Source organism: Camponotus vicinus, unplaced genomic scaffold (assembly GCF_025532165.1).
Source record: "Camponotus vicinus isolate PSW18456_S1 unplaced genomic scaffold, iyCamVici1.0 SCAF_14, whole genome shotgun sequence".
Lineage (NCBI taxonomy): Eukaryota > Metazoa > Arthropoda > Insecta > Hymenoptera > Formicidae > Camponotus > Camponotus vicinus.
Genome location: NW_028141950.1, coordinates 12,193,010 through 12,217,935, shown reverse-complemented (window position 1 = coordinate 12,217,935; position 24,926 = coordinate 12,193,010). Strand labels below are relative to the sequence as shown.

The 24,926-nt window shown below is 42.3% G+C and overlaps 2 protein-coding genes and 1 pseudogene across 2 annotated transcripts; 1 reads left to right on the top strand and 2 right to left on the bottom strand.

The window, feature by feature from the left end:
* Positions 1-2,311: 2,311 nt before the first annotated feature.
* On the bottom strand, positions 2,312-2,764 carry LOC145964900 (uncharacterized). Its single transcript, XM_083088056.1, has one exon. It carries the CDS (start codon positions 2,762-2,764, stop codon positions 2,312-2,314), a length of 453 nt encoding a protein of 150 aa, XP_082944182.1.
* Positions 2,765-8,476: 5,712 nt separating this feature from the next.
* On the top strand, positions 8,477-12,459 carry LOC145964899 (uncharacterized). Its single transcript, XM_083088055.1, has 4 exons — positions 8,477-8,481; positions 10,259-11,019; positions 11,148-11,579; positions 11,936-12,459. The coding sequence occupies exons 1-4, from the start codon at positions 8,477-8,479 to the stop codon at positions 12,457-12,459; spliced, it is 1,722 nt and encodes a 573-aa protein (XP_082944181.1).
* A 2,369-nt stretch (positions 12,460-14,828) lies between these two features.
* LOC145964898 (uncharacterized) lies at positions 14,829-22,940 on the bottom strand (annotated as a pseudogene).
* Between the last annotated feature and the right edge of the window lie 1,986 nt (positions 22,941-24,926).

Genomic DNA, 24,926 nt, shown 5'->3' with positions numbered 1-24,926 from the left:
CGGGAACCGAAGGTATCTACGATTTGATTTTTAGAAAATTTCCCAATCATAAAAAATATACTCAAGACGATTTGTATAAATATCAAAGTATATTAAAAGCAACAAATGCGCATAAACGTGACAACAAAGTTAATAATCTATTAAAAGTAATAAAGGATACAAGTATAAATATATAATTGCGCCATTATTCCCCGGTAGAAAGATGGGAAGAGGTATAGACGCGCCGCGCACCATGACGCTAAGCGACAACATGATCGATTACGTGCATTGGAACGATCCCAACGAATTGGTAGATCGTTTGCGATTGCTGGACGCCTCGCGTCGAGCCGGCAACAATGCTCACGACAATGAAATCTTGTCAATTATCGAAGAACTTCGCGAGACCGGCATTATTATAAATTAAACTATGCGTCGACGATACGTGTCATTCGGTCAATGTTCTCGATACCGAAATGTCGATTAATAAATTTGGATTATCGCTCGGAACGTCGAATAATTTGTATTATCAATGGAATGGATTATTGAGAAATTACGTTCGCGATAACGCCAGACTATTACAAGCTTTGACGCAAGGTCGCGCAAGATTCAACGCGTAGCGCAACCGGAAACTGATACTGACGCCGTCAACAAACGATACGTGGATAAACTTTTGCGAGATCGACAGGGAGAAATTGAGCAAAAAATTGTCGCGCTCAATGGATGTTTACGTTCAGTGGAAACTACAAATGGATCGACGAGCTATCTCGACTCGTTGCAGAGTACAATACGCGGAAACATCGCACCATCGGTATGAGACCTGTCGACGTCACTCCGGCGATCGCCGTAAAACTTTTAAATACGGTGTATAGCAACGTAAAAATTGCGGCTTCGGCAAAATTTAAAGTAGGTTATTCGGTACGCGTGAGTAAATGCAAGACAATCTTTGAAAAAGGTTTCACACCAAATTGGACGATCGAAGTTTTTAAGATTGTCGAGGTGCAGAAAACTAATCCCGCGACATTCATACTCGAAGATTCGCGTGAAAATCCCGTCGCTGGAGGATTCTACGAATACGAGTTGCAACGCGTCGCTGATCCCGACGTATATCTCGTGGAAAAAATTTTGCGGGAAAAGGGTGATGACGTATACGTAAAATGGTTGGGAATGGATAAATCACACAACTCTTGGATACATAAAAATAATGTATTGTAAACATTTATTAAAATATATATAATACACACACACACACACACACACACTAATGTATAATAACACACACTTTAATAAATTTATATTTATAATTGAAAAAAAAATGTATTTATTTACGCGCCTTTCCCTTGCGCTTCCATCCCTTGCGCTATCTCTCTCGCGCTAGTTATAATTCTTTATCGTTGTCTCTCTCACACTCGTCATTATTCTCGCGATATTATCGTTCTCTCTTTCGTACGCGTTCTCTTCGCGCTATCGTTCTCTCTCTTTCGTACGCGTTGTCTTGCGCTATGATTCTCTCTCTCTCGCACGCATTGTTTTGCGCTATTATCGTTCTCTCTTTCGTACGCGTTATCGTTCTCTCTCTTTCATATGCTCGTCGCTACCACTCACTCACTCACTTATCTTTGCATCGTCCTTCTCCCACCTTTTTTTAAATTACGTTCCTCCTGGATGGCTAAGTCCCCACCCGTTTACGCATTACCCGCCCGGGAGTCTGTGCCGTGTGGTCGTTAGACCTCCTCCTTTCCGGGTATCTTCGGTAAGGCGACCCCGAGGCAAGTATACACGTGTGCGTGTGTGCATGTGTCTATGTGTATATATATTGGTGTGTATACGTTGATGATGTTGTGTGTGTTCGCGTGAATGTGTATATATGTATGTGTGTGCGTATGTGCATGTGTAGTATGTGTTGTAAATTATGCATACATGCCTCGAGGCTTCCATAGTCAGATAATCTGTCTATCTAAGGATCGAGTGAATCGAGTATTCTGCAGTAGTCCGTATATGTAATGTGAGTGTAAATCAGTGTATGTGTGTGTATATGTGTATGTGTGTGTGTGTAAACCCTTCCCCCCGTCCTATCACCCCGGAAATCCCTACCTCCAACCCACTCCTACTCCGGCTCTCCACCCTCCGTATACCCCTCCCCTGTGATTGTGTGTGTGTGCATAGTTCTAGTATGTGTTGCATGTATTAAAGTCCATGTATTGTGTGTGATGTATAAGTGTGACGTCATGGACTTTCTACTTTTGAGATATATAGGTAGTCGTAGTTAGGATAATAGGTGACCCTTCGTTTCTGATTTAATAATCGATAGCCGTCGCTTTCAATTTGTGTCGATTCATGGCACATTCTCGTCGTTATCATCTTCGCGCCGGCGTTCGCGAGCGCGCTCCTCCTCTTCCTTGGCGAGCATGACCGTTTCGGCGAAGGTCACGAACGCCTCCCAATTTTCCTCGGATGTTAACATCTGTCTTATAAGTGTGCCGATTGTCAGATCTTGGCCGACCAAGCTGCGGAGAAGTTCTCTTTGATCGCTCCATTCAGCGCAGCGCTGGAGGGTATGATCGGGTGTATCATCCTCCAGTTCGCAGAAAACGCATATAGGAGTTATTGCTTTTCCGATACGGTTCAAGTATGATTGGAAACAACCGTGACCAGCGATCAATTGCGTTGCGTGGAAAGTTAACTCTCCGTACGTTCTGTCCAACCATGGATCCAAAATTGGTTCTATAGCTTGACACGTGCGTGCCCCAGCTACATCACGTCGTTGTAGGAATATCCTCCTTCTCATCAAGATTTCCTCTTCTCTCTTTATCTCTTTTTCTTCTAGTGTGTTCCATAATTTCAGTCTTTTGAGCTCGTGCACACGTAGAAACACGCGACGAAAGTATGCCGCGTGTATATCGGCCGGAACTATTCTTGCCAGGAGGAGTGAGGCGTCGGTAGATATTGTCCTGTAGCCGGCGATCACTCTTATTGCAATTACGCGTTGTATACGACGTAATTTTTTTCTAATTTTCCTATTAGTAGTGGACTCGCTCCAAATTGGAGCTCCATAATTTATAATGGATGCGATTGCATGCGCATACAATCTGCGTTTCTTTTCTCTTGGGCCGCGCAGGTTAGGCATAAGTGTGCAAAGGGCCCGACTTACCCGTGAGATTTTATTCTCTATGTAATTGAAATGGTCGATAAAGGACCAGTCTTTGTCCAGCATTAGCCCAAGATATTTTACTGTGGGTTCTATGTTTACTAACTCACGTTCTATGTATATATTGTAAATATTATGTGCATTTTGTATATATTATAAATATCCTTATTTTTAGTCCTAGACTTGGTGTGGAAAACGATCACCCCTGTTTTGTTTGCTGCGATCTGCAGTCCTAGAGTTTTGATGCGACCAATGACTTTACTGGTTTGCAGATTGGCTTTGGCTATAGCCATTTCGATCGTCGCTGCTTTTGACATGATGAAGGTGTCATCGGCATAGCCAAGTACGAAGGTATCATCCTCGAGTGGCGTTCTCAACACGTAGTCGTAAGTGATATTCTACAGGGTCGGTCCGAGGACCGATCCCTGTGGAACTCCAGCGGTAACGCTTCTCGTAATTGTGGTACCCTCGATAGTAGGGTATTCTATTTTCCTACAGGACAAATAGCTGCTAATGATCCTTTGTATATATTGAGGAAAGCATTTTTCTTTCATTGCATTCCTGATGTTACTCCAGCGCAACGAATTAAAGGCGTTTGTAACATCCAAACTTATGCCTACCACAATTTCTCCGTTCCTTCGGGCGTCGGTGACGATTTCCTGTACGACTAATAACGCGTCGCATGTAGAAGTATGCTTGCGAAAGCCGAATTGGTTTGCAGCGAGTCGCGACTCCGGATGGTGTTCCATCCAATCCTGAATTCTGATCTCTATCACTCGCTCTAACATTTTGTCCAATTCGCTCAACAAGCATATAGGGCGCGCCTTAGGAATCGGAGCATTAAGCTCCCCTTTAGGGATTAATAGTAGCAATGATTTTTTCCATAGTGTAGGAAAGATTCCTTTTCGTAAACATTAATTGTATATATACACTAGCTCCTTCAAGAATTCAGGAGATATTCTCTTAAGGAAAATAGATTTTATTCCGTCGATCCCCGGAGCTTTATTAGTGCCGGCTTTCTTCTTTAGTATATTACTAACTTCTTCGATGCTGATATTATACTCATCGAGCCATGGATCATCTATTTCATCACTGACTGCACCTTCGTTCCATTGGGGATCTTGTGGAAACAGCTTGTTGACCAGCTGTTCAAGGACATCTACAGAGAGAGTCTCACTGAAGCTTGGGCTACTGCGTCTTAATTTCTTTAACACTATACGGTACGGAAGACCCCAAGGGTCTGTATCGATTGATTGTATGAGTTCGTTCCAAGCCTTCGCTTTGGCTCTTTTGATTTCCGTACGTAACTCTATTTTCCTCGTTCTGTATATGTCTTCTTTTTCGAGTATGACTTCAATGCGTCCTCTCCGCTTCTCCTTTTACCATCGTCTCCTAGCTTGACAACAAGATTTCCTCATTTCAGCGATACGATCGCTCCACCAATAGACACTCTTTTTGTGCACAGGGGCCACGATCGGCATGCTGTAATTACACGCATCTGTAATTACCTCTTGTGTCCATTGGGTCATCTTGTCGATATCATTTTCGTGCGTATGATTAATGCATCGCCAGGTGAGGGCTTCTCTAAAGCGATCAATATCCATTTTCTTATACGCCCACCGAATATATTTCTTTTTACGATGAGACATTCAAGAGTTCTCGTCTAATTTGATCTGAAAGCGAATATAAGCGTGGTCTGAGAGCGATTCTAACTTCATAACCTCCCAGTTAACAATTCGGGATTTAATACTTGGATTACACCACGTTAGGTCCACTATCGACGAGTCTTGCGATCTTATACAAGTGGGCTGATTGCCGGAATTGACGATAATTAAATCTCTGCTTGCGCACCATCTTTCGAGGCGATCGTCCCGTGAATTGGTACGGGGACAGCCCCATAACGTAGACTTTGAATTAAAGTCACCCCCAAGGATAATGTTATATCCTTGGGCATCCATAACATTATCATCTAATTCGTCCAAGAATTCCTCGAATATGTTATCATCAACATTCGGCGAGATATAACAGCATATTACAACGAGGTCTCTCCACTGTACAGAGATTGAGAAGCGGCCTTGTCTCTTTTTAATACTTGTATTCATATAACCGTTCATATTTCGGTATATGCAAGCTGTATCATTTTTATTAGAGGACCACATTGAGTCCTCTAGAACTCTATGGTTCCGTAATTAGTACCATGTCTATGTGGTATTCCTTTTCCATCTGCAGCATGAGATCTTGCGCCGCCCTGCAGTTATTCAGATTTATTTGCAGGAATTTTATCATGTAAATATGTACATATTAGGTCGTAAGCTAGATTTGTAAGTACCCCCGTGTAGATATGTAAATAAATGGAACACAAAGATATTCATTCCGGCTCGGCGACTTCCATCTGTTCGTCCGTCCTCCGCTCGGACGATCTTTGTGCCTTCACCGAGGGTGTCTCAGTATCGTTCTTAGCCTTGTTACTATTTTCAGGACTAGGTGTTACAGAAGGGGAGCTACATAACTGTGCTGCGTCTGTAGGCGGACTGCTAGAGGTGTCCTTAGGAGGACTACTATCTACATTAGTTTCAGAGCTCGTATGGGGTGACTGAAGAATCTTGGCTGCTCTGCATATGTCAGATCCCATGCGATGGTTATCGGGTAGTCGTCTCTCTGCACATATTATGCATTTAACTTTATTTTTACATGCCTTTGTTGTGTGTCCGGGTTCACCACAACGAAAGCATCGTCCGGTGTAATCCTTATTTGATTTGCACTTGGACTGTACATGGCCAAGACTCCAACATTTATTGCATTGTATTGGTCGATTCGGAAGTAATTCGATTGATACTCGCGACCAGCCGATCTGTATTTTCTTTTTTTCCGCCAATGTTAGTGCGGCAGTCTTGGGACACTTGACCCAAACGATACCATCGCCGGATCTATTTCGTCCTATCTGTCCGACTGTAATTTCGGTTGGCTTACAGGATCCTTCGAGGGCTATCGCCTCTCGAACATCATCTGCCGAAATCGATTCGTCCAGTCCGACTAACTTTATTTCTCCTTTTATATTGGGGCGGGAAACTTTCGCCACTCGTTTAAGCAATTTGCTCATTTCCGCAGCTAGAAGGTCAGCCTTTTTAATATTTTCAGGACCGGAGATCTCGATTATCGTGGATCCACTTATTCCTTTCCTGATCTTAGGATTTTGAATGTCTAAGTCTTTTAGAGAAATGTTCTCCCGTGCTTGTTTGAGAGCATCCGCGTACGAAAATTCAGCGCTGCTACCTCTTATACTGATAGTAGCTGTTGAAGAGAGTCGCTTTTTCTCTCTCTTGATCATGTTTTTGAAGCTTTGCCGTTTAGACATTTTTGGATCCTTCTGTCGAATAGGCTTACTTCTTCTTCCGACAGTGAACCATTCTCGTCTCTCTTGTACCTGATCTTGCGGTAATTGTGCGATTAGTCTGTAATCTTGTGAATTGTCCTTTTTTAATATACTAGCAAGATGTCCTTTGCTCCGCATGTGCATCGCGGGGAGGCACCAATTGCACGTTTTCTTTTAACCGGATTTTCGGCCGTAGTCCAGCAGTCGTTGCTGCATTTCCGGTGCCGGTAAAGACCATTGTTGGGATCCCCCGACTCGTGCTGGGTACCCCTTCCAATGGATGTCTAATGGATGGCGTGTATCGAAACGCCGTATTCACAGGAGGTATATTCTCTCGATCTGATGTGCATGTCAATCTACTTTGTGTCGAAGGATTTATACTCCAATCAGCTCCTTCATTGAGCTTCCGCTTTTTACTCATAGGAGGAGACGGAGAAGACCAGGACTCTCCGAACTTAGGCCAGTCATCTCCGCCAGTCATTCTATATGCATTTTGGAGATCTTCTTCAAGTCGCTGAAATGCAAGTGTGCTCTCAGTAGGAGAATCCTCTTTGCTGGAGGCTTGAGTCGCTCCTTTAACTGTCGACTTTCTTTGCGACCTAGATGTTTCGGGAGATCCAGACTTCTCCTTTTTAAAGGATACTCTCTTTCTTTTACCTCTTTCTTTTCCGGTATGACATTTTGTCGATTGTCTCTGTCTATACTTGCACGAATAACTTGCATTTCCTTCTGTAGCTCCGCTTTCATCTCTCGATTTTCTTTCCTAATTTCTTGATTTTCCTTTTTTAGATCTGCGATAATCTCTTGGAATTCACTGCGTTCTCTTTTCCTTCTTTCATCTTCCTTGTCCCTATCTTTTTTACTTTTCTTAGCAACCTCCAATAGCTCTTCTATTTTGGCTTTAAGAGAACTAGGATCTCCCGCGGCCTCTGCTTTGTATTGGAGCTCGCGCACAAGCTCTCCAAGCCCCTGTGTCTTTTTGTGGAGCTCACCGCTCAGACCACCCTGAATTCGCCCACACTTAGTACGTATGAGCTCAATGTTGGAGATATATTCCAGTGCTTGGGCACACACCTCAGCGGCTGTCATAGCCCGGAGGAGCTCTTCTTTAATATGTTCAGGAGCAATTCCGGTCTTCTTAAGGATGTCCAGTTCCGCGATTATGGGGTCCACCGCGTTTGCTTTTCGGCGTGGTCGGCCGACCTTACCCCGTCCATCCTCTCTGTCTGTGCCAGATGGGGCACTATCTGGATTGGAGCCAGTTAAGACTTCACAGTCTTTACTCATTGTGGCAGCATTATCTGGGGCCGAGATCGGGGTCCGCTTCCTGAGTGGGCGAGCCCGAAGCCTGGGACCTTTGGTCGTATCCGATGCGCTTTCATCCAGTGAATCCGATTCGAAATTGCGCTCTTTCTTGCGCTTGATCGCAGTACGGGTGGATGCGTCCTCGACTTCCATTTCCGTTTCAATTGGAGGTTTGGGATTCTCTGTAAGTATCTTCTCCTCCTCCTCCACTATATTAACCCAGCTTACTGGGGCCTCTGAAGAAGGAATCTCCATGGTTTTTTCAAAAGTAGGAGTCATAATTAATGTATCACTAGAGCCTTGGCGCGGGCGATCTATAGACTCTACCATTTTTGGAACTGATTGTTCCGTCATTGAGCATTGCGTAACATTTATTACTGTGCTCTCTTCCTCAGGAAATGCGGTGACGGTAGCCGTATCCGGCGCGGTGCCCGCCACATACACCACGCGTTGCCCATCGTCGGATGATGACGGGCGCGCAACTGGGATGACATTGCGCAGCTCGCCAACCCCTGCCGTATCCGACCCGGCTGAGGTGGTAATAATCGTCTCTTTTGGCTCCATATTTCATGTAAAGTGCGTTTTTGCACCAGAGTGCGCCTCTCTGGGGTGATTTTAAGGATCACCATCCTCATTCATACAACATACAATACACACATACCAGGAAAAGAGGTATGGGGTAGGAAATAAAGGATAGGTGGGGGAGGAGTAGAGAAATGTAGACGGGATATCTAGGGAAGGGAGGAACACATAAGGAAGAAGGTGAGGGGTCAGGGTATTATCCCACCCGTCACGGCACCCCTCCAGCCGGATTTGAAATCAGGGTTTTCCTTCCCCTATCCGCTATGGGCCAAGGCGCCCGGAGGGAGCGGAACTCCCCTTCCTCCCCTTCCGGGGAGGGAAGTGCAATGTGGACTCTCAGTCAGTCGCCCCGGATCCCCGGGCCCCCCCGACGCGAAAGCGTCGAAGTGGGGGCCCGGAGACCCGGGGCGGCCTAAGCCTCTCCACCACGACAAGGTGGAGGGGTTTCTGGAGGCCTGCCCCGGCCCTATCTTAGGGTCCATCCGCCACTGCTATTTGGTACAGTGGGGATTTTAATATATACTAGAGGGATCTTGGGGGATGTGGTCACTCTACGGCGTTGTGCTCGTCGGTGCCGTTTTATACGGAAGGCCAGTCGGAAGCCAGCATGTACGCGAATACCTCCACCGGCACTTATTTGGTCAGCGAGCGACCTTTTCAAGGATCCTCCATGGCAATCGGCATTGCATCCATCGAGCAAGATACCAACATCGCTCTGGAGTCGCATATCACTGTGTTAAAAAGCAGCATTAGGTGTGAGGTCTGGATAGCTCAGTGGTCTAGAGCAGTTGCCCGGAAAGCGAAAGACTCGGGTTCGATTCCCGATCCAGCCACTTGCGCCTCACATATTTTTCTAGTCTGCGAATATTGTTTTCTAGCAATTATTCGTTAGGCTGAAAAATGTGTGAATGCTCTCTCCACAGGATATGCGTCAATGCCGTTGCCACGGATGGATTCTGTCGCTCGTTGATCAAATGGGCGTAAAGACACGTCCGACCTCCTCCCACATACATCCCTATCTTTCTCCAGCCACCCTCAGAGAGGGTCCTTCTCCCACCTATGCATCATCTTACAATGCGTCATCCTTGTCCCATGCCATCCTTGTCGCACGTTGATGACATCCTTGTCGCACTGTCCTCTTCGCACACTTAGCGCTATCCTTTTCCCACACGTAGCGCTATCCTTTTCGCAGCTTCGTACCGTCTTCTTTCCGCGGATCCTCCTTCTCCTTGCGGACCTCTCGTCCATCGGTCGCGCCGCGGATTCCCCTTCCCCGCGTGTGACGTCACTCACCGCGCGCCGCAGTTCCTCCTTCCCCGCGCGTGACGTCACTCGCCCCGCGCCACGGTTCCCCTCGCGCCTCACCCCCCCTGAGAGGACCTGGGTTAGAACTCCTAGTAAACCTACTCATACATACATACGTACATACGTACATACGTACATACATGCACACGTACACACGTACATACGTACATCGTACACACGTACACACGTACACACACACACACACACACACACACACACACACACACACACACACACACACACACACACACACACGTACACACACACACACACACACACACACACATACATAGATGCATATGTGTGTGCGTGCGTGCGTGCGTGTCTGTGTGTGTACATATAATCACTTAAAAAAAATATATGTTTGTTTCCATATTATTCAGATATGCTTGACATAAAATATGTAATTTGTATATTTGACCTAAAATATGGTAATTTGAATATTTATGACTTAATATGATCTAATGGAAAATCTAATCTTATCTTAAATGCTTATTTTTATTTTTTGTTTGTTCTTTCTTCTTTCGGAAGACGATCGCCAGCGTGTTGTAACCATGATTTAATAACAGCTTGTATTTTACAACCGTCGCCTTTGTGCTACCGCGCCTGTCGGCATATCAAGGCTCGTCGGTAAGGAGCCTTACCCCTTGGCCTCACGTCCGTGATCTTGAGCTCGCCGACCCCAGGTATCTGGAGCACGATCCGGTCGAGTTGCTGTTAGGCGCTGAAGTCTGCTCAAGCATCCTCGAAGTCGGCCTGCGCAAGGGTGGTTCTCAAGATCTCGTCGCTCAGAAAACCGCCCTGGGGTGGATCCTGTCAGGGGGATCCAGCACAGCGTCCTTTCAAGGTCCCCGCAACTCTCTGCAATGCACTGTCGATCGAGAACTGACCCAGCTGGTGCATAACTTTTGGGAGCAGGAAAAGGAACTATCCGCCCCAGTCGCACTCACGCCAGAGGAGGAGGAGTGCGAGACTCTTTTCGCGCGTACTCACCAGCGAACTGCGTCCGGAAGATACGTCGTGCGACTATCCTTCTCGTCCTTGCCAACATCGCTCTGTGAGACCCGGAAACCTGCCGAGAGCCTCTTGACTGCCATGGAACTTCGGTGCAGGAAGGACCCTGACTTTGGTGTCCTCTATCTAGCATTTATGCAGGAGTACGAGCAGCTGAAACACATGGGCGCTGTGAATACGGTCAGTACCTCCGGATGTTACCTACCTCATCACGGAGTTCTCCGCCAATCCAACTCCTGCACCAAACTTCGTGTCGTGTTCAACGGCTCACAACGCACCACTTCCGGAGACTCTCTCAACAAGCACCTGTTGATGGGTGCAAACTTATTACCGGCACTAGCCGATGTCCTTCTTCGCTGGCGCCGACACCGCTTCTTTTTCGTCACTGATATTGAGAAAATGTTCCGGCAAATACTCATCCATCCAGATGACCGCCGCTTCCAGCGGATACTTTGGCGCTCAAAGGCTACCGACAGAATCCAAGAGTACGAGCTGAACACCGTGAAGGGCTTGCCTGCGCTCCGTTCCTCGCTGTTCGAACACTTCGTCAACTTGCGATGGACGAAGAAGCACGGGGCTCAAGAGGATCAGCCGCCCTGCGACATGATTGTTACATGGACGACGTGATCACTGGAGCGGACACCTTGCGCAATGCGGTAACCTTGCAGGCAGAACTCCGAGAGCTCTGCACGGCGAGCGGGTTACCGCTGCGAAAGTGGACAGCGAACAGCGAGGCAATTCTTGATGGTATCCCTCTGGAGCATCGCCTCCAACAGGCGCACCACTCCTGGGAGAACGAGGTGCATTCCACCTTGGGCCTGCGCTGGCATCCTGCCAGCGACGACTTCTCATTCGCGATCCAACCTCGAATCACTGGCGAGTTACGAAGAGACGAGTCCTGGCGGAGACGGCTCGGTTATTTGACCTCTTGGGATGGCTCGCTCCGGTCATTATTCGCGCCAAAATTCTGATACAATCAACTTGGTTGAAGAGACTGGATTGGGACACTCCACTCCCAACGGAGGACACTCCCAACGCTCAACACTGGCAGCGCCTCCTTTCCGAGCTCCATTTGCTCGAGGGGCTCCGCATAAGACGTTGATTGAGCACAGGCCATCAGGACCCGCTAATTCAAATCCACGGGTTCGCCGACGCGTCCGAGCGAGGATTCGCCGCTGTCGTCTATCTCCGCGTAGCTAGCGCCAATGCAACCTCTATCCATCTACTCGCAGCGAAGAGTAAAGTCGCCCCCATAAAGCCCGTGTCGCTTCCACGACTGGAACTCTGCGCCGTCTCTTTGTTGACGAATCTGGCGCAACACCTCCGCTCATCGCTAGATTTGCCCACGGCGCCAGTATATTTCTGGTCCGACTTCAAGGTCGCCCTCCACTGGATTAAGGGGCACGCCTCTCGATGGAAAACCTACGTGGCCAACCGAGTGTCTCTGATTCAGCAACGGCTTCCCGAGGCACTATGGAGGCACGTCCCTGGTCAAGACAATCCCGCCGACTGCGCATCCAGAGGAATCGCTCCAAGGGACCTGAATCATCCTCTCTGGTGGAATAGTCCCAAATGGCTGCGCATGAACTCGTCTCTATGGCCGGACAACGACGACGAGGCATCGATGACCAATGTTCCTGAAAAGAGAATAACAGCATTAGCAGCCACCAGCAAGAACAGACCAGAGCCGGAAATCCTTCTCCGGTTTTCAACTCTACAAAGACTCTTACGGGTCTCTGCTTGGTGTCATCGTTGACGTCGAGCCGCCTGCCGTTCTCCCAATACGACGCTACTCCCGGACGAGCTCGACGCAGCCCTGCTTTGTTGGCTCAGAATCGTCCAAGGAGTTCACTACGCCGCTGAACTCGCCGCAGCACGAGAGTCACGTCCAATGCCTCGTAGTAGCCATCTAGCCAGACTGCATCCTTTCATCGACGACAACGGAATTTTGCGTGTTGGCGGCCGTCTGAAACATGCAATGCTATCCTACGACGAACGGCACCCCTGATAGCGCCGCCCGCTTCATGGCTCTCCAAGCTCATCATAGAGTCTTGCCATCGTCGGACGCTACATGGAGACACGCAGCTCACTCTGGGGCTCCTCCGCCTCCGCTTCTGGGTCCCACAAGGTCGAGCCGTGGTCAAGCGGATGCTGCACCGATGCATGACGTGCACTCGCTAGCGAGCCAACACCCCGCAGCCTCTCATGGGCGACCTCCCTCGAGGACGAGTTACTCCCGCACGTCCCTTTCTGAGGACAGGAGTTGACTATGCTGGCCCGATATTCATTCGCACAACCAAAGGGCGAGGACAGCGAGCGCACAAGGCGTTCATAGTTGTGTTCGTTTGTCTTTGTTCCAGGACAGTCCACCTTGATGTAGTTTCTGACTACTCATCAGACGCATTCCTCGCCGCATTTCGCAGGTTCGTTTCCCGTCGAGGACTGTGCAAAGAAATGTACTCGGATTGCGGAACGAACTTCGTCGGCGCGGACAGGGAGCTGCGAGAATTCTTTCGTGCGTCTTCTTCCGACGGCCGTCGCATCTCTCAGGAAATAGCCAAGGAGGGTATATCGTGGCGCTTTAATTCTCCTGCCGCGCCGCACTTTGGAGGTCTCTGGGAGGCGGCGGTGAAGTCGACGAAATATCATTTACGATGGGGTGATAGGAGAGACAACACTCACCTTCGAAGAGATGAGTACTCTTCTGGCTCAAATCGAAGCATGCTTAAATTCTCGTCCATTGCAGGCCCTATCAAATGATCCAGACGACCTCTCCGCACTGACTCCAGGGCATCTTCTGATCGGCGTCCCTCTGCTGGCCGTTCCTGAACCTTCACTACTCAAGGAGGCATCAAACACTCTGTCACGATGGCAGCTACTCCAGCAAATGCGTGACCACTTCTGGCAGCGATGGTCGCAGGAGTACATCCACACTTTGGCACCTCGACCAAAATAGCTCAAGGACGAACCTGCCCCGGAGATCGGAGCGTTGTGCCTTATTCGTTCGGAAGCCACTCCACCAACCCGATGGCCCCTCGCGCGAATTATCAAGCTGCATCCGGGAAATGACGGCACAGTCCGCGTCGTGACCGTTCGAACCTCCACCTCAGAGCTCGTTCGTCTGATAGTTAAAATCGTTCTTCTACCGGGAATCAAGGAGACTCGCCCGTACATGGACGGGTAGTATCCGAGCATCGTCCTCTTCGCGTGGCGTTCTCGCGCGTCACTGTATATATTGTATATATCGTATTGTTCCGTCATATTCATTCAGCGTTTCTTTCGTCTTGTCTTAGCCGTACTATCCGTATCTCATTTTCATCGCGTGATTTCATTGTCACTTACTCAGCTGTCCCCGCGCATTTTTATTCGATGTATAAAACTAATCGCTCCACTCCCGTTACACCGCACACGGTTAATTTTTACGATCATTCTTGAATTTCACTACATTCGCGAGATTATTCACTAAATCACTCTGTACATTTCACATTATCCACCGCTGTATATATTTCTTCACATTCACGCGTCACTCATTCTCGCGAAAGACTCGAATGAACTGAGCAACACGTGTCTTTGTACTACGTCACTATCGCATTCCATTCATTAATCGCGATTAACAGCTCATCGATGGAACCGTTCGCGACACCTGCCCGTACACGAACACACTCACAAATTTCGTCATGTACTGACGAGGCGGGCGGGATGTTCGAAAATCATAAAAATCATCCCAGTTAAAAATTCGCATAAACAAATATCCGCTTGTTCGACGTTATAAAAATCTCAGAATTCAGAATTAACGGGCGTCGAGAAGCTTCTCGAAATCTCTATTTGTCAAGAAAAACTCGATCGTTCCCGTTATCTCTCATTTTTTCAACTCATAAAAAACGCGTGTCATAAACGTTCACAATAACAAAGCAACCGTCGACAAAATCAGGGAGGCGTATGGGCATGCGCGCCCATACGTCACGATTGCCAATCAGCTGATAGAAAAAGGTTGCGCGCATGACAATTAAAGAATTGTCTACCTCAGACCTCATCGGCGGCCAATTACGCGCGGCGCCCTGAGATCACCGCTAAATAATTAAATTTATTGGGCCACGTCGCAACGGGCCCAAGATTCCGCTCGCCTTATAACGGGCACCGCACGCGAGCAAGTCGAAGTCGTACTTTTCGCTGAACCGCATCTTTTGTTAAACCGCTGATTAAAACCGCTATTTCGCTATACGACCACTTACTCACTCGGACTTCCGCTTTCTTCTCTAATAATACGAAAATCGAATCGCTTATAACGACCGCTATTCCGCTTGGACTACGATTAATCGCTTTTGTAAAACCGCTCTCACTGTTAAACTCCGCTGTCTCATTCTCGCAATCACTGCACTGAACACCTTTTTTATTCTTGACTGTAATAAACGTCTGTTTTGAGTGTGAACGTGGCGCGCACTTTTTCACTGAAAGACCTTCCGTTCCTGTCGTCGCACTGTCGGATTCCGCTCGCGAACAATAAGCAAATAATAAAATAGTATGCAAAAAGATAAATACCAATTATCAAATCCATAACCTTCATTTCTTTTACCATTAGCGAATTTTTTTGTCCTGTCCATGACATTTTATATGCCATTTGATCAGTTAAGGTAGCAGTTAAAGCATTTCGTACATGTTTTTGGAAAGTTGTACCACCAATATTTTTTATCATTTTTTTCTGTGATGCAATGATATTTAACTTTAGTTAAAATATGTAAGGACATTTTCAATGTAAAAAAATTATAGAAAAATACATTAGAAATAATTGATAAAACATAGTTTAATAAGAAATATATACGCTAAAATGTAAAATAAATTTTGAAATACAATATGAAATCACTCACATATTGTGACCGAGCTGCAGCATCTTCTTTTAGTAATATTTCAAAGTCTTTCAATTCTTTTTCTGATGTAATAGGCAAGTTAAAAGCAAGATTATTGGTAGCATGGTCGCGAGGTGCTTCATTACTCATATCCAATACAAGAAGATAAACTGAATTTGTTTTTTTAATTATCTGAATATCTACGACAGGATACTATAAAAAGAAATCGGATATATTACAATTTAATCAACCAACAGATAAGAAGTTCATAATTGTTCTTACCGCAACATAATTCATGATGTTCAAACGTACGTCATTCGTTTTGTCGGTCAGTATTATTTTGTATATGTGCTGCAGAGAAAATTTTTATAGAGATTAATACCCTGTATACAGGGCGATCCTGAAAAACGTTATGTCTTTAAAATGACGTATTCCTGACACCATTCTAAGACAATTTTTCCTTTACCAAAATTTGATTTGAAGCGTAGTTTTTGAATTATGAGCAAAAATAGTTAGTAAATCACGCGTCGGGTACAGAAGGCAGGCAGGAGCGGCGCGGCGTGCCGCGAGCGCGGGCGCAGCTGACCGCCCGACGGGTGATTATCACCGCATGAGTCGCTAACTATTTTATCTTATAACATAAAATTATGCTTTAAATAAAATTTTGGTAAAGAAGAAAATGTCTTAGAATTACGTCAGAAATACGTGTTCCTTAAAATAACGTTATTTTAATAATGAAAAGTTGTTCCGGATCGCCGGCCGTCCGACGTTGCAATCAGCTGATTGCTACACGCGATGTGTGTATGGCGGAGTGTGTGCGTAAGAGAGAGAGAGAAAGAGAGAGAGAGAGGGAGGGTAGGAGGGACAGACATTCATACACACGCACGCACTTTTTTCTCGCTCTCTTTCTCTCTTTTACGCAACACTCATACACTCTCTCATTCAGTCTCTCACTCACACTCTCTCGGTCACTCACTCACTCACTCACCTGCTTACTCACTTGCTCACTCACCTTGTAGCAGCGTAGCGAATCTTCATGCTATGTATTGTTGTTATCTGCTGCACGGTTATGATTGCTAGAGATGCGCGACACATCGAAATTTTTTCGATTATTAATCTCACACTCGATTGACACAATATAGATTACACGATAACGAGTTTACTGTTTATTCACTCACTATTGATTTATCGATACCAAAAATTACTTTCAAAGAATTATAAATAATAACTATTTCTAATTATAATAAATAATTATTATTTATTATAATTAGAAATAAATAAATAAATAAAGAAATAAATAAATAAAGAAATAAATAATTATTATTTATTATAATTAGAAATAGTTATTATTTATAATAAATAATTAATTTTTTAAGTATGTCATTATACGTTTCATGTTTTCTACCGCATTCGCAATGCGAAGGTTTTAGCCGATCGTTCGTCTTATCTCGCGTCAATCACGCGCCACGCGCAAGTCGTTTGTTAGATGTCGCGTGTCGCGTTTCTGGCAACATAACTCTTGTGGTCGCGCAGTCTCCGCGGTCCGTCGCTTCGCGTCGAGTCATGTGTTGTTTGCATTCGCGTTTCTTTGAAAGTAATTTTTGGTATCGATAAATCAATAGTGAGTGAATAAGCAGTAAACTCGTTATCGTGTAATCTGTATTGTGTCAATCGAGTGTGAGATTAATAATCGAAAAAATTTCGATGTGTCGCGCATCTCTAGCAATCATAACCGTGCAGCAGATAACAACAATACATAGCATGAAGATTCGCTACGCTGCTACAAGGTGAGTGAGCAAGTGAGTAAGCAGGTGAGTGAGTGAGTGAGTGACCGAGAGAGTGTGAGTGAGAGACTGAATGAGAGAGTGTATGAGTGTTGCGTAAAAGAGAGAAAGAGAGCGAGAAAAAAGTGCGTGCGTGTGTATGAATGTCTGTCCCTCCTACCCTCCCTCTCTCTCTCTCTTTCTCTCTCTCTCTTACGCACACACTTCGCCATACACACATCGCGTGTAGCAATCAGCTGATTGCAACGTCGGACGGCCGGCGATCCGGAACAACTTTTCATTATTAAAATAACGTTATTTTAAGGAACACGTATTTCTGACGTAATTCTAAGACATTTTCTTCTTTACCAAAATTTTATTTAAAGCATAATTTTATGTTATAAGATAAAATAGTTAGCGACTCATGCGGTGATAATCACCCGTCGGGCGGTCAGCTGCGCCCGCGCTCGCGGCACGCCGCGCCGCTCCTGCCTGCCTTCTGTACCCGACGCGTGATTTACTAACTATTTTTGCTCATAATTCAAAAACTACGCTTCAAATCAAATTTTGGTAAAGGAAAAATTGTCTTAGAATGGTGTCAGGAATACGTCATTTTAAAGACATAACGTTTTTCAGGATCGCCCTGTATACAGGGTGTTTCATTTTAATCCGACCAGTCGAATATCTCGAAAACCAAGCCCGGGAGAGAAAAATATTTCAGACAAAAGTTGTTTGGTTTCGAGGGGGCCATAAGATGGTATCATTGGTTTGACCTTGAAGAGTCATTTGAAGGTCACGTGAAGGTCACTTCAATTTTTTTAAATGGAACACCCTATATATTTTTGCACACTCTTGTAGCTTATCTCGAGAGCTTTCCAAAACACTATAATTAAGTACCTTTTCGTTAAGTACTTTTTGAGTTATGAGGCTTGAAATAATTTCTTAATTTTACATAAACCGTAAAATATCTTGTAAAATATTCACTTTTCGATTATCTTACCTTAATACTTTTATGTACAAAATAATGAGAGGAATCAATTGGTGTAAAAAAAACACATAGTTGTTTTTAAGAAAAAATATGGAATTGTTAATTGCAAATTACATATTTTTTCTTCAAAACAACTATGTGTTTTCTTTACACCAATTGATTCCTCTCATTTTTTTGTACGTAAAAGTATTAAGGTAAGATAATCGAAAAATGAATATTTTACTAGATATTTTACGGTTTATGTAGAATTAAGAAATTATTTAGCCTCATAACTCAAAAAGTACTTAACGAAAAGGTACTTAATTATAGTGTTTTGGAAAGCTCTCGATGTCAGCTACAAGAATGTGCACAAATATATAGGGTATTCCATTTAAGAAATTTAAGGTGACCTTTATGTGACCTTCAAATGACTGTTCAAGGTCAAATCATTGTCACCATCTTATGGCCCCCTCGAAACCAAACAACTTTTGTCTGAAATATTTTTCTCTCCCGGGCTTGGTTTTCGAGATATTCGACTGGTCGGATTAAAATGAAACACCCTGTATATTTCATTATTTGATTCAACATTATTGTTTGTTCGTTGAGATTGTTTCGTTAAAAGTGGATCCTGACTAAAAAAATCTCCATATTCCAAAGGTTGACTTTCAAATCCTTTTGTTATTGTTTTCGTTGTCAACAAAACACTTTGCTACACCTGTGGAAGAATTGATTAAATGCATTTTTTCAAAATTTAAATTTTAAGTTTTATTGAATAAACGAATAATAAATTTAATCAAAATTTTAAAGTAAATAACATTAAAATAATCGATTATATTCAAAATTTTATTATTATGTGCTTCATCTTCGCTTGTAAATTCCTTATTTTTATTCTTTAAAATATAATTGGTTGGAGGTTTTGGAAACTCTTTTGGATATCTATAAGAAAATGAGGGTCTATTAAATTAATAAATGAATAAATTAAATAAACTATTAAATAAACTATTAAATTAATATATTATTATTAATTTATAATTAATCAGTTAATTTCTTTTAATGACTTACTGTGAGGTTTTAGAATTTGTTCTGCAGCTTCATCAGATTTTTCATTAGAATCTTTATCTTCACCTAGAGGAATATTATTTTTTTGAAATTTCGGAAGTCTTTTATTTCTAACATCTATAAAAATATATACTGTGACCGTTAATTTATTAAGGGCTAATGACATTAAATGACCGGTGATAATGGCCCACGGCACACCTTTGGCGCGATCTTCTAATATAAAAGAAAAGTGTTTCTTCTCCAAAGTAAAATATATGGGCGCCAGGTGCGGGAATCCGCACCACTCTAATAAAATTTAACGTATCGGCAGTATACACGAAAAAAATGCAAAGCTCTCAGAAAAACCGCGACGGACGCTCGGCTAGCCCCGTCTCGAAATTGGTAGAGGGGCGGTCCGTTTTAATAATTCACAAGGAAGGATCGAGAATACAAGGTGGCTGCAAAAAAAACATAATATTATAATAACAAGAATTAATATATTTAACATATGAATAAATTTTAATGACAGACAGATTCGTGTAGATGCAAAGCGGTTTTATAATATTGATTATCCGATTATTAGCCGGCAGCGACGGGCCGGCATTCGAGCGCGATCACCGCGGTATCATATGTCACGCGGCAGAAAAAAAGCATACAAGAAAAGTCCCGGAATTCCGCGCTAAACGAGACTTGTTAGAGTTTCGGCAGCTACGAATCCCCAAATAACTTTTAATAATGAGCACCGCGGTGTCGACTCCTTTAATGACATCCGTCTTTCGTGAATAGAAATAATTAATTATAATAATGGATCTACCCGCCGCACACGCAGTTAACAGAAGCGAATATAGATGCGAACCGATTATACAGATCTGCTGCTTCAACAAAAAAATTTAGCGACTAGTAACGTATCTAACAGAGATGGTTGAATCGAGACACGAAAAACTATCAATAACAATAAAGTATCAAATGACTTGAGCCTCGGAAATATGCGAGCCGATGCCGCGATGTATTTGTCGGTTATTGGATATCGCAATCGCCTTTGTGTGTGAGCTCGGTTACAGTACTTTTAACAGACAAAGTTTTACAGCTAACAGTAATAATTGTACAAATAAACATTTACAGTGACTGTCGGCGCGCAACTGGGAGAGAGGGCACTTAATTTTACGAAAGCTCGAACAAAGTCTTTCGGCCGGCCGTCGTACTCTAAGACGCAAATATCGAGAACGCAGAAAAGGAATTTCACAATAAATTTAATGACGGCAGCTATACGGCACCGACATTGTTCGAGCTAATTCTACCTGAATTATTTAACAAAGACGGCCAGATGGGGTCGACGCTTGTCTCACCGGTGACTTCTTGCGGTTCTCCGTGCTCTCGGCATCCACGTGTCGGATCGATGATTTTGGGCCGTCGTTCCCTTCGCCGGTCCGCCGAACAGTGGCGAGCGGAAGGCCCGTCGGAATCACGCTAGCAAATTAATGCGTAACTAGGCCACCTGTGGCGCTTCCGCAACCCTCAGGATCGTCGTGTGGCCCATTTAATCCTGCGGCTTTCAGGGCTGTACATGTGCTTGTCGCACCCCGTTTCCTCTTTTATTTTCCATAATTCCTCTCGTCGAGGCCCGTCAGGAGGGATACTTTCGGCAGCCACTCGCCGTTATTTAGAATGTTCTTCTTTAGCGCTGTTCCGGCCGAGATGACTCCGACTCGGGGTCTCAGTGTCAGTTTTCGTCCGCTGGTTGGCCTTCCCCTCAATTGTTCCCCGTACCTGCTGGGCATGTGAATGTTTACAGGGGCGGCAGCGGTAGTCTTAAGTGGACTTTATTATTGACGCAATTAAATAATAATACTTAGCTTGGCGTGTTCCTTTTAGTCGGCGCCTCCGCTCGCCCGTTTCCTTGTATCCTGTACTTCTTCCTCAATTTTGAGCCACCGGATGAGATCCCGTCAGCGTTTCCCATCGTGCCCGCTCTTAAGCCTAATCTTAACGCTAACAAATAAATTTGTACGCACGGAAGGCGAGTATAATCTCGCCTCCAATAGCCGCTCTCTCCCTAAATTAGGGGAGAACGAGGGCCCAAATTCATTCTCGGTCGGATCTCGCGATCCTTGTGACGGACCGCCAAGTGTCACGTCACAATACATATATGAGAAATAGAGCTTTATAACATTTTAAGAGAAAATATTAAAAAGTAAAATGTTTTTATTTCTTAATTTAAAATATTGTAAAATTAAAATGACTTTAAATACTTACATGATTTCTTATCATATTCTTCATCGGAAGAACAAAGTCGGCGTGGTTTATTGATTGCACGTTTCATGGGAAGTGGCTTACAAATAGTTGCTTTATTTGTGATTGCTTCAAACGCATCTTCGTCATTAGTCGAAATATTAAGAGCTTGGATTTCAATATCTCTGGCTTCATTATATGTAGCTCCAAAATAATATATATATATATATATATATATATATATATCATTATTTTGAATATACAGGGTTTACCAAAAGTGTGGAAACCCCTTAATATTTCGAAAAATGCGCATTTAAAAAAAAATGTTTCATACAAAAGTTATAGGGTTTTATGTGGCGCATTACACAGCAACATTATTATGACCTCGAATAGCGTTGTCAAGGTTATGTGAAGGTCACCTCCAACTTTTTAAATGGGACACCCTATATGCTTTTGCATATTCTTGTAGCTTATCTCAGAGAGCTTTCCAAAACACTATAATTAAGTTAGTTTTCATTAAGTACTTTCCGAGTTATGAGACTTGAAATCATTTCTTAATTTTACATAAACCGTAAAATATCTTGTAAAATATTCATTTTTCGATTATCTTACCTTAATACTTTTATGTACAAAATAATGAGAGGAATCAATTGGTGTAAAGAAAACACGTAATTGTTTCGAAAAAAAGAAAATGTAATTTGCAATTAACAATTACATATTTTTTCTTAAATATAACTACGTGTTTTCTTTACTCACCAATTGATTCCTCTCATTATTTTGTACATAAAAGTATTAAGGTAAGATAATCGAAAAATGAATATTTTACAAGATATTTTACGGTTTATGTAAAATTAAGAAATGATTTCAAGTCTCATAACTCGGAAAGTACTTAATGAAAACTAACTTAATTATAGTATTTTGGAAAGCTCTCGAGATAAGCTACAAGAATATGCAAAAGCATATAGGGTGTCCCATTTAAAAAGTTGGAGGTGACCTTCACATAACCTTGACAACGCTATTCGAGGTCATAATAATGTTGCTGTGTAATGTGCCACATAAAACCCTATAACTTTTGTATGAAACATTTTTTTTTAAATGCGTATTTTTCGAAATATTAAGGGGTTTCCACACTTTTGGTAAACCCTGTATATATGTTCAAAATAATATATACTAAAAATCTGAAGATAAAATACATTGATATTTTAAACCTACCAAATGGTCCTATAAACCTGTTATAATGAATTGTACTCCAATTTTCTTTTGGCAATGTTGCTTTAATGCTTTCAAGGGTAGGATTTTTAGATTTTGGTGGCCACTTAAAAATTTTAGACTCCTTAAATAACCAACAACTTGGTATGGTAGCACACCACTCTTTCCAAAATACAATAAAATACATATTTGTAGAATTAAACATTTTTTATTTTTTAAGAAGTAATGTAGAAAAAAGTTCATGTAAAATTGATAATTAATAAATTTACTTAGGAAAAAGATTACTTTTTTAAAGTAACTTTAATCAGTTTTACATGATTTTATCAATGGAAATATTTTTTTGAATTTATCATAATATCAATTGCAAACGATACGCAACAAAATACAGTGACAATTTAGTCATGTTAAATAAAAGTAATTTATAAATAATAATCTAGTGTTGAGTCTAGTGTTGAGTCAAGCGTTGAAGACAATTAGAACGGTTCTTTATTTACTATGAGTAAAATATTTAATAAATTGAAAACATATCTTATGATTAAAATGAATTTTTAAAGAAAGAAATAGCACTTAATATTTAAAACAAAACTGTCTAAATATTTATATTAGGTGGTAAACTTAATTCCTGCCGCTAAATATTACACATTATTTAGCGGCAAGAATTAAGTGTATCACCTAATAATAATAAATTTGCAAAAACTTAAGTGTTAAGCATAACCTTAAATATAGGTTATTTTATTTATTCCTTCACTTTAATTAACCCGTTTCTTATTTGCATAATTGATTTTAGTTTTATTATTCGTAATGACAATAGCATATACACTATAGTTTTATTTGCATATGCGTTTAATACCGATGTTTTAAGGAAAATTATATTATTATAATTATTTGCAACTTTGTTGCAACTACATAAAAATACATTCGTAAAAACACATTCATATATACCTGTAAAACATTTAAATTATAGAAAACTACGGTTGTCCCTCTAATTTTAGATCTATTTTTTTATCTGGATTGGTTCAGAATTTCTCTTTCTAGTTTCAATGTAGAGTGGAAAAGATACATTCTAAACTAGTACATCTAGTTCAGTTTAAAAGAACAGATCTTTTGATAGCGGTATACCGCGTAAATTCAAATAATAATAAACAAAATTTGAAACTTTTATTGATCGATACATAATAAAAATAAAATGCAAATAATAAACGAATATTGTTATATATATTATGTCACATGTATATTGTTATATACAGGGTGTCCCATTTTAATCGATCACCTCGAATAACTTTTTTAATTTTGATTGTAGAAAAAAACGTTTCAGACAAGTTATATGGTTTCAAGGGGGACATGAGACGATGCCATTAGTTTGACCTTGAAGAGTCAGCTGAAAGTCACGTGAAGGTCACTTCCAACTTTTTAAATGGGATACCCTATATGCTTTTGCATATTCTTGTAACTCATTTCGAGAGCTTTCCAAAACACTATAATTAAGTTAGTTTTCATTAAGTACTTTCCGAGTTATGAGGCTTGAAATCATTTCTTAATTTTACATAAACTGTAAAATATCTTGTAAAATATTTATTTTTCGATTATCTTACCTTAATCTTACCTAAATCTTACTTTTATGTACAAAATAATGAGAGGAATCAATTGGTGTAAAGAAAACACGTAGTTATATTTAAGAAAAAATATGTAATTGTTAATTGCAAATTACATTTTCTTTTTTTCGAAAACAATTACGAGTTTTCTTTACACCAATTGATTCCTCTTATTATTTTGTACATAAAAGTATTAAGGTAAGATAATCGAAAAATGAATATTTTACAAGATATTTTACAGTTTATGTAAAATTAAGAAATTATTTCAAGCCTCATAACTCGGAAAGTACTTAATGAAAACTAACTTAATTATAGTGTTTTGGAAAGCTCTCGAGATGAGCTATAAGAATATGCAAAAGCATATAGGGTGTTCCATTTAGAAAGTTGGAGGTGACCTTCACGTGACTTTCAGCTGACTCTTCAAGGTCAAACTAATGGCACCGTCTCATGTCCCCCTTGAAACCATATAACTTTTGTCTGAAACGTGTTTTTCTACAATCAAAATTAAAAAAGTTATTCGGGGTGATCGATTAAAATGGGACACCCTGTATATTATGTTAATCAGTAAAAGTAATATAGTA

What these genes read in the sequence shown, in the direction of transcription:
- LOC145964899 (XM_083088055.1), top strand. An exon ending in CAACAAGCACCTGTTGATGG is followed by an intron (nt 11,020 to 11,147) that starts GTGCAAACTTAT and finishes CGCCGCTTCCAG; the next exon opens with CGGATACTTTGGCGCTCAAA. An exon ending in GATCCAACCTCGAATCACTG is followed by an intron (nt 11,580 to 11,935) that starts GCGAGTTACGAA and finishes ATCTACTCGCAG; the next exon opens with CGAAGAGTAAAGTCGCCCCC.
- LOC145964900 (XM_083088056.1), bottom strand. Translation starts at nt 2,764, where the DNA reads ATGAGAAGGAGGATATTCCTACAACGACGTGATGTAGCTGGGGCACGC.